The following is a 14,677-nucleotide window of genomic DNA, read 5'->3' on the forward strand; positions in this document are numbered from 1 at the left end:
ACCCCGAGTTCAAATTCAGGCTCGAGCAACTTTTTTTTTTAAATAGTTTTTGAAAAGCAGCAGGGAAACCCATTTTCCACATACCAGGAAAAAAAAGGTATATAAAGATAATTGGTGTCATGGAGAGTGTGTGTGTGTTTTCAAGGTGATAATGAAAAAAGAGAGCATTACTTTTTGGTCTCGGAGAATGATAAAATCACCACTAGGTCTGTCGTCATTGATGTCAAGAACGTATGACGATCTAGAGACATGACAGGGTAAAGACGTGTGTTTTGTTTGTGAGGTAGTTTTTGTTTAAATATTTGTTGTTTTTTTTTCCAAAAAATATTAAATCTATATCTCATTTCAAGTTAAATATGTGAATATTTTGAAAAAAAAAATAGAGTTTTGTTCACAAGAGAAATTTATTTAAAGATTTTTAAAGTTTACTTTTCAAAAATAGAATACAACAATTGGACCATAGCGTACTGAACATGCTATAGGTCTGAGCATGAACGTTTCATTTGACTTATTTATACTGCATTCAATTTACTTATTTATACTGCATTCAATTTACTTATTTATACTGCATTCAATTTACTTATTTATACTGCATTCAATGTAGGCTACTTATTTATAATGTATTCAATTTACTTATTTATACTGCATTCAATTTACTTATATTATTTAGCACTTAACTCCCGTAATAGTCATATGAATGGTATGTACACATGATATGGACCACTGGATCTTGTCTGAAAGTTGTCACACACGAAGACGTTGTCTCATTGAGCTGTGTCAGGGAAGAGCATTAGCTCAGATTTCGTGACAGCTGGGCTTTACGTTTAGTCATCTTGACCTTGTATTATAACCAGCGGTGATCCTTTGTGAACACAGGGACACAAAACCAAGGGCGTCTTCTCTTTAAAATGGGGGGGGGGGCGTTAAATATACATTTATATATACATGGACTTTTTTTTAAAGCGTCGCGCGCTACTTGCTATTTCTTTGAATTGTATTTTTAGAAAACAGGGCCGGCCTTAGGTAATTGGAGGCCCTAAGCAAAGCGAATTGGGTTGGGCCCCAAATGAAATAGAAAATAAACAAAATTATAGCCTACCTAAAAATACGCAAGAAATCCTGTAACTATATCAAAATCAAGTTCAATTCATATAGTGTCGATAGCACGAATGCACTTCATGGACGATTCATGATCACCAGACTAGAAATAATGTTTCGACATTTCACCAAAAGGAAGAAAGAGTGGTCTTCTAACATATGTAGTAGCTAAGTCTAACAAGTAAAGCTTTTTTTTAAAAAAAAAGGTGCCGGTGATCTACATATTTGCCACATCTAGGGCAAGCATAACCATTGCCCGCCGGTGGTCGATTAAGTTTCGCTGTCTGCGTCTGTCCTCGGAAGCGGATATTCTTTCGGTCTCAAATGTGTATCCCGCGGCCTTTGTGAGTGACCTTCATCTGTCTTGTTCTGAAGCCGCATGCAGCCAGGTGCTCTCTTCTATGTCAGCTAAGGCAAGTTGGCACCTAAGCTGGTCATTAAAGCGTTTCCGTGGGGCACCTCTGTTACGTCGACCACCTTTTAGCTCACCAAAAAGGAATGCTTTTTGCATACGTTCGTCCTCCATACGAGATACGTGCCCTGCCCAGCGTAACTGTCGGGCCATAAGAAGTCCCTCTATACAGTCCATACCGGCGTTCACAAGCATCTTTAGTGAAAGCGCTCAAGTAGTCTTAGTTGCTTTCTGTATAATACACATGTCATAGATCCATATAGAAGGGTTGAGAGAACCACCGCTTGGTAGTCATTGATTTTTGTAGGCAGGTGGAGCGATTTATTCCGCCAAACTCTCGCCTGAAGGCGTCCAAATGTACTATTAGCCCTGGCCAGACTGTTATTTACTTCCCTTGAAACCTAGGAGTTGTTTGATGCTATGCTTCGTAGAGATGTGAAGTGGTCTACCACGTTAAGGGGCTGTCCATTTACTGTGATATTTGAGGCTGAGTAGGTTACAAAGATTACAAAGAAAGTTTGTGTAATCACACAAAAACCTAAACCTTTTCTTTAAAAAAAAATATTCTTCCAGATGTAAAACTACCCTGGAACTAACAAGGCAACCAGAAGGAACATATGTTATATCAGGTGATACAAACAAGATCAAATCTGATGAGCCTCTATATCCAATTGTATGCCGGAGATCTTCGTTGTGGTGGACTTTTGACAGAATTCTTCTTTAAGAAATAAAATAGTTGAGTCCTTCAAGTAGAAAGTTTTGAAAAGATTGAACACACGAGCAATATTACACTTTATAATTCAAATTCAATAATAATAGACGTATCTTATAGCTTACAAGTTTTGAACTGAATGTACCCCGACATAAGCTTGTCTCCCCTATTGATAGGCTCTCTAATTCAGAAATGGAAGGTTCTCCAGTTTTTTGGCACTTAAAAAAAAAAAATATCTCCCCTTAGATTATTTACTCTTGTGTGCAGAAACTCGAAATTACATGAACCCAATGTTTAAATAGACTTCATGATTATACTTCTCTCGCGATATTGACGCGAACACCAAGTGACAATCACCTGATGATCCGTGACAGCAATAATTATACAGTTTTTTGTTTTTTATTGTGACCTATCCACCCTACTTTATAGTTACCCCCTCGTTGTTACACACATATATTTCAATTATATCAGCTGGCAATGCCATCTATTTGTCCATGGCGTAAGCGAGCATCATCAATCGGTCTGTAACATATGGACACTATCTGAATGAAATCGATGTCAAAGCGGGTCTCCAGCACGACCACGTCCTACTAAAGGATGCAGTTAGATTCATTGTAAAAAAAAAGTGTTTAAACACCAAGATGGAACAATGAAATTCAATACTACACCATATGACATTCTTGACATCTGCTAATGTCGCTCACTCTCCAGCTTGGATATAGCCAATTGATGTGAAACTATTGAAGCAGTGAAATCTTATACGCGGGCTGTAAGAGTTTATATCTCTTCTACTTTCACTCTCTTTCATCTCTCTCCCTCTCTCACTCCCTCGTTCTCTCTCCCTCAGACACATAAGTAAACAGATAAGTTGACATCTATCTCCCTACCGTGTTGTTCTAAGAGGATAACAAGGGGACAAAAAATGCCATCAATTAAAACTTGTTAATGTTGGACATAACATGCGTTTCATATCACGCACTGGGCAAATGATCTTCCACGGCCTCGGACATACACCAAATAACAAGAGCAACGGTGAGTCTTTTTACCTTCATTTCCTTTTTATTTTATGTTTCGGGCTACATTCAACTCACACGCTGGCTTAGTGTTGTGATGGAGAAGTTCGATCAATAACAATAAACAATAAACTACATTTCTAAAGATAACGGCATGAGATCATTTTAAGACGAATATACAACGAAAATAAAAATGAGACTAGAAAAGAACCATCTCTCCCAGGAGCCAAGCTCTGAGCCTACAATCTCTTGAGACAAGAAAAGAATCGTCTCTCCCAGGAGCCAAGCTCTGAGCCTACAATCTCTTGAGACAAGAAAAGAATCGTCTCTCCCAGGAGCCAAGCTCTGAGCCTACAATCTCTTGAGACAAGAAAAGAACCATCTCTCCCAGGAGCCAAGCTCTGAGCCTACAATCTCTTGAGACAAGAAAAGAATCGTCTCTCCCAGGAGCCAAGCTCTGAGCCTACAATCTCTTGAGACAAGAAAAGAATCGTCTCTCCCAGGAGCCAAGCTCTGAGCCTACAATCTCTTGAGACAAGAAAAGAACCATCTCTCCCAGGAGCCAAGCTCTGAGCCTACAATCTCTTGAGACAAGAAAAGAATCGTCTCTCCCAGGAGCCAAGCTCTGAGCCTACAATCTCTTGAGACAAGAAAAGAATCGTCTCTCCCAGGAGCCAAGCTCTGAGCCTACAATCTCTTGAGACAAGAAAAGAACCATCTCTCCCAGGAGCCAAGCTCTGAGCCTACAATCTCTTGAGACAAGAAAAGAACCATCTCTCCCAGGAGCCAAGCTCTGAGCCTACAATCTCTTGAGACAAGAAAAGAATCGTCTCTCCCAGGAGCCAAGCTCTGAGCCTACAATCTCTTGAGACAAGAAAAGAATCGTCTCTCCCAGGAGCCAAGCTCTGAGCCTACAATCTCTTGAGACAAGAAAAGAACCATCTCTCCCAGGAGCCAAGCTCTGAGCCTAAAATCTCTTGAGACAAGAAAAGAATCGTCTCTCCCAGGAGCCAAGCTCTGAGCCTACAATCTCTTGAGACAAGAAAAGAATCGTCTCTCCCAGGAGCCAAGCTCTGAGCCTACAATCTCTTGAGACAAAACCATTTCTTCAAGTAGATCGTGAAAAAGTGTTGTCATTTCAATGTAGGCCCGATCTGTAAAGATGTGTAGCACAACTTACACATGTCTGTAGGACTTTGTTTTATTTGATTTGAAATAATTATCTTAAAAAAAAAAAGCAAGCAGGAATAATAATTGCAAAGACTTTCAGATTTAAATTCTACCCATTCTCACGGCCTACGTAAAAATACACCAATCAATAAACTTCACTACACAAAAAGATTTATTTACCTCTGCACGACAAATGAAGCCACTTCTGAGAAACAAAGTAGGCCTAGGTCTCTGTTTGGATACTCAAGTCAATCTTAATTAAAAAGTATGGCATTAAGTTGATTGATTGAGACCACTTTGAGAAACTTTTGACTGGGAAGGGGGGGTAGTGCGAGTTTTTCCTAGGCCTAAAAAGTTGGAAAGAGTGATAAAAAATAAAGTAGGTCTATTAAATGTAATGTTTTATATTTTAAAGTTTAAACATAAATTGAAAGAGAGTCATAGGTTATAGGCCCAAATTTATTTATACAATTGACAAATCTGAGACTGAGGCAAGGTTTGGAAAAGGCCACTAGAAAAAAAAAATATTTGGGCTCATAATTCATCTCATTTGTTCCACTTATACTTGTTATACTAAAAGTCTCCTAATCCCCCACCCCCGAAAAAATCTTTCTTTAAATAATTGCGACAAAATCATGTCAGATAATAAAATTGTATAACCTGAGGAGCTACATAAAAACTGTCGCCAAATCCTGTTTTAAAAGTCATGTTTTGGGGGAAAAGAGGAGAGAAGGTAGAATGAAAACGTTTCATCTGGTACAGGTCCTGTCTCTTTTATATTTATTACTAATGTTTGCATTTGACTTTTAAAACAAAGGGGGGGGGGTGACTCTTTAAAAGAAGATAATATCATCAGCACCACGGTCTAACCTGGTACCGACAACCTTCTCTTATTTTAAATTTAGCCTCCAAATGATTGAATTTGAGGTTATTTGCGGTGCAACATAATATACAATGGTGTTATAATATCAATAAGTAGCATATATTATATAGATTTTTTTACTAATTTTGTTCACAAACTTTGATTTCTGCACAAAAATTAAACCGTCCCCCTCCTCGTTGGGTACAAAAAAAAAAGGGGGGGGGGTAGATGCAATCGTTCCTCCCAACACTCCACAAAGCTTACCAGAAGGGGTGGGCGACATACTATAAAAATTAGTTAAAATATAAATAATTAGTATATATTACTAAGATAAGTAAATAATTTTGCACTCAAACTGTGTGATGTATCTTTAGTTTCACCCGCCAACCATCGGACTAGTGAGGGGGGAGGGCAATCGCCAGTATCAGCCAGTCTATGGTTTTTGACTAATGAGAATGCCTATATTTTGCCTATTATAGTAGTAGTTGTTTAAAAAACGAATCGTACTATTTTGGTTAACAACAAGCAAAATATTTTTTTTTAAACTTTAAAAAAAAAAAAAAAAGATTATCTAAGGGGAAGAACTCTATATTTACAACTATACATCTGAATAATGTAGAATTTATTTCTTTATCGATATCAAACAAAATAATCACTCATAGACGGTCCCTAAAGGTCCGCGGTTTGGTAGGCATTGCATCCTTATGCACGCCTAAAAGCTTAATCTAATCCTAGAGTGGGTATATGTGAAATGGTGGTATCTGGCAGCATATGCGCCTTTTAGAACAAGATGACCTATGGTGAATCTAAACAGGCCGAAACAATCGATAATAGCACTGAGCTAAACTTTGAGGGCACTGCGGGGAGTCAGACGAAACAGTGGCACATATGAGTATCCCCATCTCCGAAAACTGAAGGAAAATGTGTTTGCAATGTCAGTCGAAATGTAGATTGAAGCTATAAGACAGCAGTTTATTGCCAAAGCACTGCGGGAGTTGTAGACTTTCCTGTTATGACGCCGGAGTAAATCTCAGGTCAAAAGACTGATTTCAATATAGGCCTACTTAGCAGAATGAACATCAGCGGACCTTTAGGGACCGTCTATGAGTTTGAGTGACACTAACTCGGCTAGTAATTCCGGTAATTAGCAGAGATGAAACTGCACAACGTCAAAACGTGAACTTTCCAGGAAGACTATAGGCCCGACATCCCCTCCACCACACCCCCTTTTTTATACGTTTCCTTTCCCCCCTGTAATACTATTCCAAATGCTCACATAGGATAAACAAAATCTGTAAATTATAGATGTAATGTCAGATATTTCATAACACCGGAGATAGAAGTATTCATTCATTTATTCTTTTTCTCCTGTCTGAGCGTGTCAAATATTATTTTCAGCAAGAACAAGGGAAACGTGTTTATATGTGAGTATGTATGTGTGTGTGTGAAGGTTGTCTGGAGAGTTCTGAGTTTACTGAATTCTAGTGGGCAATTGATACATTTTATAATTAGACTATGAAGGAACTTCAAGGAATGGCTTCTCTTTGGCTATAGGGTGGACAGGCCTAAACGGACTAGCGATAATTACCAATATTAACGTAAGAATTAGTATTCCATCTAAACATATTGTAAATGTATATGCAAAAAAAAAAAAAGTATAATTTTATTATAATTAGCCTATATGTTTTTAAAGTTTCTTTCTCATTACATACTTAAAACCCGCCTGAACCCTGCTCTGGGAGCCTACCAACGCACTCCCTGATCCCAAGCTGCATAATTGGGGCCGGGTTGGGGAGCAAACGATTTTTTTTTAACTGAGGGGGGACGCCAATGGTAAAAGTTTGAGAAACTGTACCATATAGACCTATATAGGCCTATGCATTGAAAACCTATACATTCTTTATTGAAGCCTCTCTGGATATTTGTATTCATAAGTTAAACCCCATGAAGAACTTTAAATAAAAAATATGTCAAATGTCAATCATCGACACAGCTCATTATGCAAAACAAAGGTAAAAAAAAAAAAAAAAACCCGCCTGCTCACCACTGCTTTTTAACTTATTTTTTGTGGGTGTGGCAATGACTCATCCGTTGTTTAAATTTTGGAAAGTTTATTAAGAAAATATCTCATTAAATTCTTAAACATCAAATAGAATTGAAGAAACAGTATTCACTTCGTTTTCTTTAATTTGAATGATATTTACTTAAGATGGTTATTTTAAACAAAAGTGTAGACGCCATAATATTTTGTTTATCAATCCCGATCCCTAATCTCCTTGAGATCGGAGAACCTCGTGCGAGCTGTCCGGACGTTTCCTGTTAAATTTATCGTGACGTCATGCCTTCAGAAAATGGCGGATACCTCAGAACTCGATGGAGTAGAAAATAAAGGTAAACTTTACTGCATTCGCTCATTGTTTTATTGTGATTTCTTTTATTTTAATAAGTGTATTAAAAGATATATCTGTTAAATTAATACAGTTTTAAAATTCGCATGGCTGTTTTCATATATTTCGATAAGTACATGTAGAGCCTAGGCCTAGGGCCTAGAGTAGAGGTCTATAATATAAATAATGTATAAATAAATAGTAGACTATAGTATAATACTATAAATATTAGATATCTATATAGAATCTAGATCTAGTATAAAATAAAAAGTGTTCTAGATCTAGACTCTAGATTCTATAAACTTAAACTAACTTTACTTTAGTAGTTTAATTTTAATTAGTCTTAGTCTTACTCTTCTTAGTCTTAGGTCTTAGACTTCGTCTTTACTAAGTGACTAAGACAGTCTAAGAGTAAGAGTAAGACTCTAAACTGTCTCTTTAGTCTTTAGTTTAGAAGTGACTCCTCTAATAAGACTAAGAGTCTAATACGACTAAGTTCACTAAGACCTTAATAAGACACTTAAGTGGTCACTAAGTTATTATATAGATATATAGATCTACTAAGTAAGAGTAAAACTGTAGTCAGTAGTAAGACTAACTCCGTCACTAAGTAGATCTAGATCTAAGTTGAAACATTTGTGTCATAGTCTTATCTACACTAAAACTGTCTAAACTGTCTCTTTAGTTTAGAAGTGCAAGTGACTCCTCTAAGACGACTAAGTTCACTAAGACCTTAAGCCTTAAGTGGTCACTAAGTTATTATAGATCTACTAAGTAAGAGTAAAACTGTAGTCAGTAGTAAGACTAAGTTGAAGAGAAGACGACTGAGTAACGTGAGTAAGTCACTAGATCTAGCTAGACTCTCTACTAGACTTTCACCATACTGAGTATCAATAGTATTAGTAAGTAAGTAAGTAGTATCACTATCAGTATAGAGTAGATTCAGATCTAGACTACTCTAGTATTGAATCACTAAGACTAGAGTAGAGTCTAAGTCTAACTTACTAGATTCTAGTCTAAGTGTCTCAGTCTTAGTGACTTAGTGTCTTACTCTTAGACTTAGACTAGACTTAGTCATTCTACTCTTAGTAGTCTTAGTGTTAGACGACTTAGTACTCTACTCTTAGTAAACTTTTAGGACTTAGAATCTAGATCTAGTAAGTCCTAAGTTTACTAAGACTTAAACTTAAGAGTAGTATATCTATGTCTATAGTATATTATAACTTCTGACTTATTTCTCAGTTTCTGGATTGATAGATAGATCTAGAATCTAGCTAGATCTAGATTTTATATAAATTTATATAAAATCTAGATCTAATCTCTAGACTACTCTAAGTCTACTAGAGACTAGATCTAAGATATAGAATGACAAATGATAATAGATTTAGAGAATCTAATGATCTATTTCTAGAATCTAGATCTATATAGTTATATAGTATGGATTCCATCTCTAGACTCCAGATGAGTCTAGATTCTAGAATATTCTAAATCTAGATCTATATAAATAATATTTAGATGTAGAGTTAGGTATCTAGTCTGGTAGATCTAGAATAGATCTCTAGATTATTCTCTAAAGATAATCATAATTAGCTTTCCTTAGCCGACGTGGCTGTATAATCAGGGTCTAGCTGCAGACTAGGCCGATGACATAACTTCTGCCTCCTCCTAACAGGGGGCTTCTATCTTTCTGGATGTTGATGCTAGTGAACTCCGAGTCTGGGGTCGCCACGTTGTTAAGGCCTCCGCGCGGTGTTGATTCTTGGCAATATGTCTAGTGTAGATCTGACTGGAAGTAACGCTGAACTCAACTACTTCAGTAACACCGGCGAAAGGCCAAAACAATCAAATATGTAGTCGACGCTGATATGTTGTTCTATAAAGATATTTAATACTCCAGAAGGGAATCGTCCGATGTCAGCTATGTCAGTAAATCCGTATATCTATTGTACTCAAGTCTACTACTCTATAAGAAGCGTCTTCTTTTTAGTGTCGCTTAGAGCGTTCTTGTTTTTAACCAACTTTACGTCATCATCGCTAAGTAAAACTTTACCCTATTCCCAAAACAAATAACTAATTCCTAATCATGTCATAACAGTATCTAGTCTGGTAGATCTAGAATAGATCTCTAGATTATTCTCTAAAGATAATCATAATTAGAATAAAGATGAGTCTACACTAGGACACTAGACATTTATCTAGAATCTAGATTAATATAATTATATAGATAATATAGCTGTAGTAACTATTATGTATTCATCTTCTAGATTTACAGTAATCTTCAATCATATCTAAAACAAAACAACTAGAGCTCAAGGTATAGATCTAGAACTAATTTTTTTGTAATCTAATATTCTGGAGTCTTTTTCTAAATCTTGATTTAAATGTTTAGGTTTAGGACTTAAGTAGATCTCCAGTCATTCTATCTAATCTAGAAAATTGCTGCTTGATTTCATGAGTAGACTGCATAGTTCCATTCCAACTTTTAAGATAGTTAACTAAACTAGCTGGACTCAGGTTTGAGACTTAAAAGTTAAAATAGACAGTTTGATATCAGCCAGTGGGATTAAAGAGAAATGGTATTATTTTATCCCAGTCTGTGCCAAATTTACATTGGTAGAAAACTATAATATTACATAATTGGTAATAAACTTGTGTCTATACATTAAATAAACACTCTTCATATCTGGGCAGCATACTATCCAAAGACACATTGTTGAGATATAGATATATATATCTTGAACTGACTGTAGGCTAAAGCTAGCAGTAGTTTTTTACCACTGTCATACAATATTGTGATGTAATGGAATTCTCTGTCTACACCTATCCTCCGTGGGACGATCTTTGCCAAAAGCTCTTACTTGTATCAAGGAGAACACCTGGTAGCATATGAAGGAGACATATGTAAAACTCTTTGACTTTACAAATTTGAGAGCAAATAGAAAGCTCTGTTGAAGATGGTGAAGGTGAAAACAAAAAAAGAGAACTTTGACTTTGTCTGGATTAGAAATATATATATATCTAGAATCTACAATATATATATATATATATATATATGTGTGTGTGTGTCACAGCTGATTTTTCAGGAGCAAGGTTAAATACTGTGCTTTTCTTTATCTTTGGACTGTTGCAGACACATGAACACATGTTGTTGATATTTTACCAAATGAAAATATTTTCTCCTTTACAGGTTGCAAAGATTTTCGTAAAATAAATATAGTTTAACGACAAAAAAATTGTATTCAACACTCTAACACTGCTCTCTTTTCTTAAGTATGTTCTTCCATAGATTTAATCCATGATTTTTTATCTAATCTAGGCTTTGTCTCCTTGATAAATTTCTCTCCCTTTGTTGCAAGCTTCAGGAGTGTTGGAACAGATTTAAATACTACTCTAAATTATTAATTATTATATAATTCTATTGGGATATTTTGCATCATCTTCCATGACCACAATTGAATTGAGACTTGGCTATTTAGTATTACTTCTCCTGTCTATTTTAGAGTACAATACCTTTTTATAAACAGATTGGATACTCAAAATCCTGTGCTTGACTAGGTTTTAAGACAAACTTACATATAATGTGCATGCGTTATTTTCTTGTGCAACAATAATTAAAAAAAAAATGATCACTCACATTAATTTAAAAATATTTCTATTTAATTTTTTTTTTTAGCAAAATATATTGCTTAGATTACAGGGGTTCTAACTTATTAAAAAATAATGATTAAATGCCATAAACTTTCAAAAAATAATTTTCAATACTGTTTCAAATTTATTTTAAAGATAAGGCTTAAGTTTGTTCATATGAAAGCTCTCACACATTGCTGCAGCATTTAATTAAAAGAAATGTACATAAAGTGCATTTAGTATAGATGTTCATACATTGCAACACAAACAGAAAAGAAATTCACAATGAGGCAGATGTCAAATTTGACTGTTTCCTTAGAAAATATTACCATGGGTGTTATGCAGCTATTGACTTAACTGTTTCTGGTATATGTCAGGCCATAGTACATAGGACAAATAGATCTCAAAAATTTCCAGAATTAAAAATACAAGTCTTCACAGAGACACAAGGCTTTTTAGTTTTCATTGTAATTATCATTTGACCACAGATGAACATTTTTTAAAATAAAAAATTTGGATACATTAATTTAGGCTTAGTTTTTCAAAGTAAGAAAATATCAAAGTCATTAATTGAAGTTCTCATAATTAATTATAGTAGTTATATAGTCAGCCAGTGATTTGACAATTTATGTATCATGTCTGGAAAGAAAATAGGCCCAATTATCCCGACTACTCATCTTACTGGTAAAGGATAATCATAACTAGCTGATAACTTTCTCTGATTGTCATTAACAATCTGAACTTCCAATGCCACAAGCATAATATAATATAAATATTAAAAGGCATCTTAAAATTACTTTACTCAATAATATAATAGTGTGTACTTGTCAATTTGAAAATAGTATTCAGTTAGAACATAACTAACTACTTGTTAGGTTTCCTTTGAGTCTTGTGATCCTTTGATCAATTATATCAACATGTTTTTGACAGTTATATTCTGACCTATCATGTGGCCAGCTCAATAAGGGTCAGCTGTCTTTTCTCAACTTAAGTCAAATTTTAATTGTAGCAGTAAAGGCTTAAGGGTTTCCTAAAATTGGGAATTCAGATTCTCAACCATCACAATTGTTAAACTGACCAGTTATATATCTATACTTTCCTATTGTCACACTTCTAAATATATATATATATCACAAATTGTAGGCTTTCTGAACCATCAATTCAACTGACCTACATAAAGCAATCAATGGCAGCTGGTGGTGTGATTTTGTTTGCAACTGTGACCCAAGTGATTTTATTAGTGTGTTGTTGTTTTTTTAATGGTTGAACAGACAGATTGGGCAAAAGTCTTGTATTCTTGTTTGTCTAAGATTAAGACTGTATTGTGAAATTATCACCATGTACCATACCTGCTAAGTTTAATGGAGATTTAAGATAAGTTGTTATACATTTATATTCCAAAAGCCTAATAGTGACTAAATCATTGAATAAAGAACAGTAAAGCTCAAATAATGTCCTCTAATGACAATGAATGTATGTGCCTTGCATTGCATGAGACTGCTACATCAAATCAAATTTCAAGTGTCCTTACAGACTGATTATTTCCTTGGTGACACCCACACATGGGTGCTTTGTCTAAGTGTACTTAGTTTTTGTAGAAATCAGTGACATCCTGTTCTAAGTGATACATTGTGTGATGATAGCAATCATCCTACACTGAAACACTCTCGTATTTCCATTGTTATCTCTGACTGGTTTCAGGTGTTTCACCCATAGTTCTTTCTTCACACTATTGAAAAAAAAAAAAAGAATCACATATTTTGTCATTTTAAAATAACTGTAAGCCTGCACTAATGCATGTATACCAAACGATTGAGTACCTGTCAATCACTGCAGGCAATGTGATTTAATGGCCAGTACACTAATTGTAGGAAATGTTTTGTTCAGTTCAAGAGCGGCCAGAGAGTCTCAAGTTATAAAAATATTTCTGATTCTTGTCCCCTACCTGATCTCATCTAATGTGTGCATTCTGTTTTTATCTCTTGAGCTGCTTCATGCACACTGATAGACTTTCATTTCTTTTTTTTTTTTTTTTTCATTGTGATAACAAGTTTTTAAAGATGTGAACATTGCATTGGTGAAATGAATGCTTGCCTCATTGTAGTGTTTCCTGTACTGTTGGTTTGGTGTTTCTGTAACTTGGTTTTTAATGGGTAGATAACTATCGACCCCCCCCCCCCCCAAACCCTCCTCCTATTTCAGGCTGGCTTGGAACATTCCTTGGCGGAGTTAAGATATAACTTATTGAATGTTTAAATGTTATTTATGATCTTCATGTTTTCTTATGTAGTCTCTGTTAACTAAATATTATTAGGCAACCTTTTATTATTAAATTATTATTATCATTTAATTAATTATTATTCCAATTAACTTGTTAATACTCGTTTGTTACTTTGTAGACAATATGAGGAAGGCTACTTTATATCAGTGGACATGGAGGACTTTTTTTTGTTGGTCCTATAGCATACCTTTCTTATCTCATGTCTCCCGATGACCTCATATAGGTCACGCTCTGATCTACATAATATAACACAGGAGACCAACCATTCACGTGCAACATATGTGTGCCTGCCCCCTCCTCCACACACTGCTAACTCAATATTACCCATCTGGTGAGTGTGTTATTCTTACCTGACCCGGTGAAACTATCCCCACCCTTTTTGCGGCTGTTAGTAGTGTTGATGTATGTTTATGTTCAAAGCCTACTAGTTTGTATTTCCTCTCCAGGACATACCAATAGAGCCCGTGTTTCAATTTTCCAGGAGGGGGAAGTTACTGTGGGTATAGAACGTTGTGTTTTTTTTTTCCTTGTTCTTCTATGAAGTCGGTTTTCTTAATCTCATTAAAGTAGTAATAAAACATGTTATTTGCGTACTTTTGTTTGCTATCTCCATGAGTTGATGGTAAAGGTAACTTGCTGGCTAAAGATGCCTTTACTGCCTATAACAGAAAGTCCATACACAGGATAAAGTGTGCTTCAAATTTGAGGTGTAAAAAACGCATTTTCACATTAACATAAGTAGTGAAATCAAACTTGTTTTTAAAATTTAACACTAATCATGTAGCTCAGGAAAATTAGACAAACTTTCCTGCTGGAGGTTGAGATTTCAGGACTTCTCTGGGGAGTCCACTAAGCGCTAACGTTGTTGGTCAGTTTAGAGACCTCGCTGACAGAGCTAATCCAAAGGAAGACCCAATCTCATGTCATAAATAAAAATAAAGGAGGGGGGATTGTCGATTTTCTCCTACATCTAAAGCAACAAATAGAATTGTGCTCATTGCTTCAGCCTTCTTTAAGTTTGACCTAACTAGCTTGGACTGCACTGTGAAGCAAAAAACCTCCCGTAGAACTCTTGAATAATACGCTTTTATATATTTTAATGAACTCTTATTGAT

The 14,677-nt window shown here is 35.5% G+C and overlaps 1 protein-coding gene across 18 annotated transcripts in view; it reads left to right on the forward strand.

Annotated features, from left to right (window-relative positions):
* The first annotated feature begins 3,126 nt into the window (after positions 1-3,126).
* Positions 3,127-14,677, forward strand: part of LOC106071844 (MAP7 domain-containing protein 1-like) — a 69,925-nt gene continuing 58,374 nt past the window's right edge. For 16 of the 18 annotated variants that reach the window (XM_056032650.1, XM_056032657.1, XM_056032660.1 and 13 more), the window contains exon 1: positions 13,948-14,062. In XM_056032650.1, coding sequence (XP_055888625.1) covers positions 13,963-14,062 — 100 coding nt within the window. In that variant the 5' untranslated portion in view covers positions 13,948-13,962. Of the gene's footprint in view, positions 3,255-7,499; positions 7,659-13,947; positions 14,063-14,677 lie in introns of those variants that run through there. The other 2 variants (XM_056032653.1, XM_056032662.1) reach the window with 2 other exon arrangements.

The sequence above is a fragment of the Biomphalaria glabrata genome, chromosome 6, assembly GCF_947242115.1.
Source record: "Biomphalaria glabrata chromosome 6, xgBioGlab47.1, whole genome shotgun sequence".
In the NCBI taxonomy this organism is placed as follows: domain Eukaryota; kingdom Metazoa; phylum Mollusca; class Gastropoda; family Planorbidae; genus Biomphalaria; species Biomphalaria glabrata.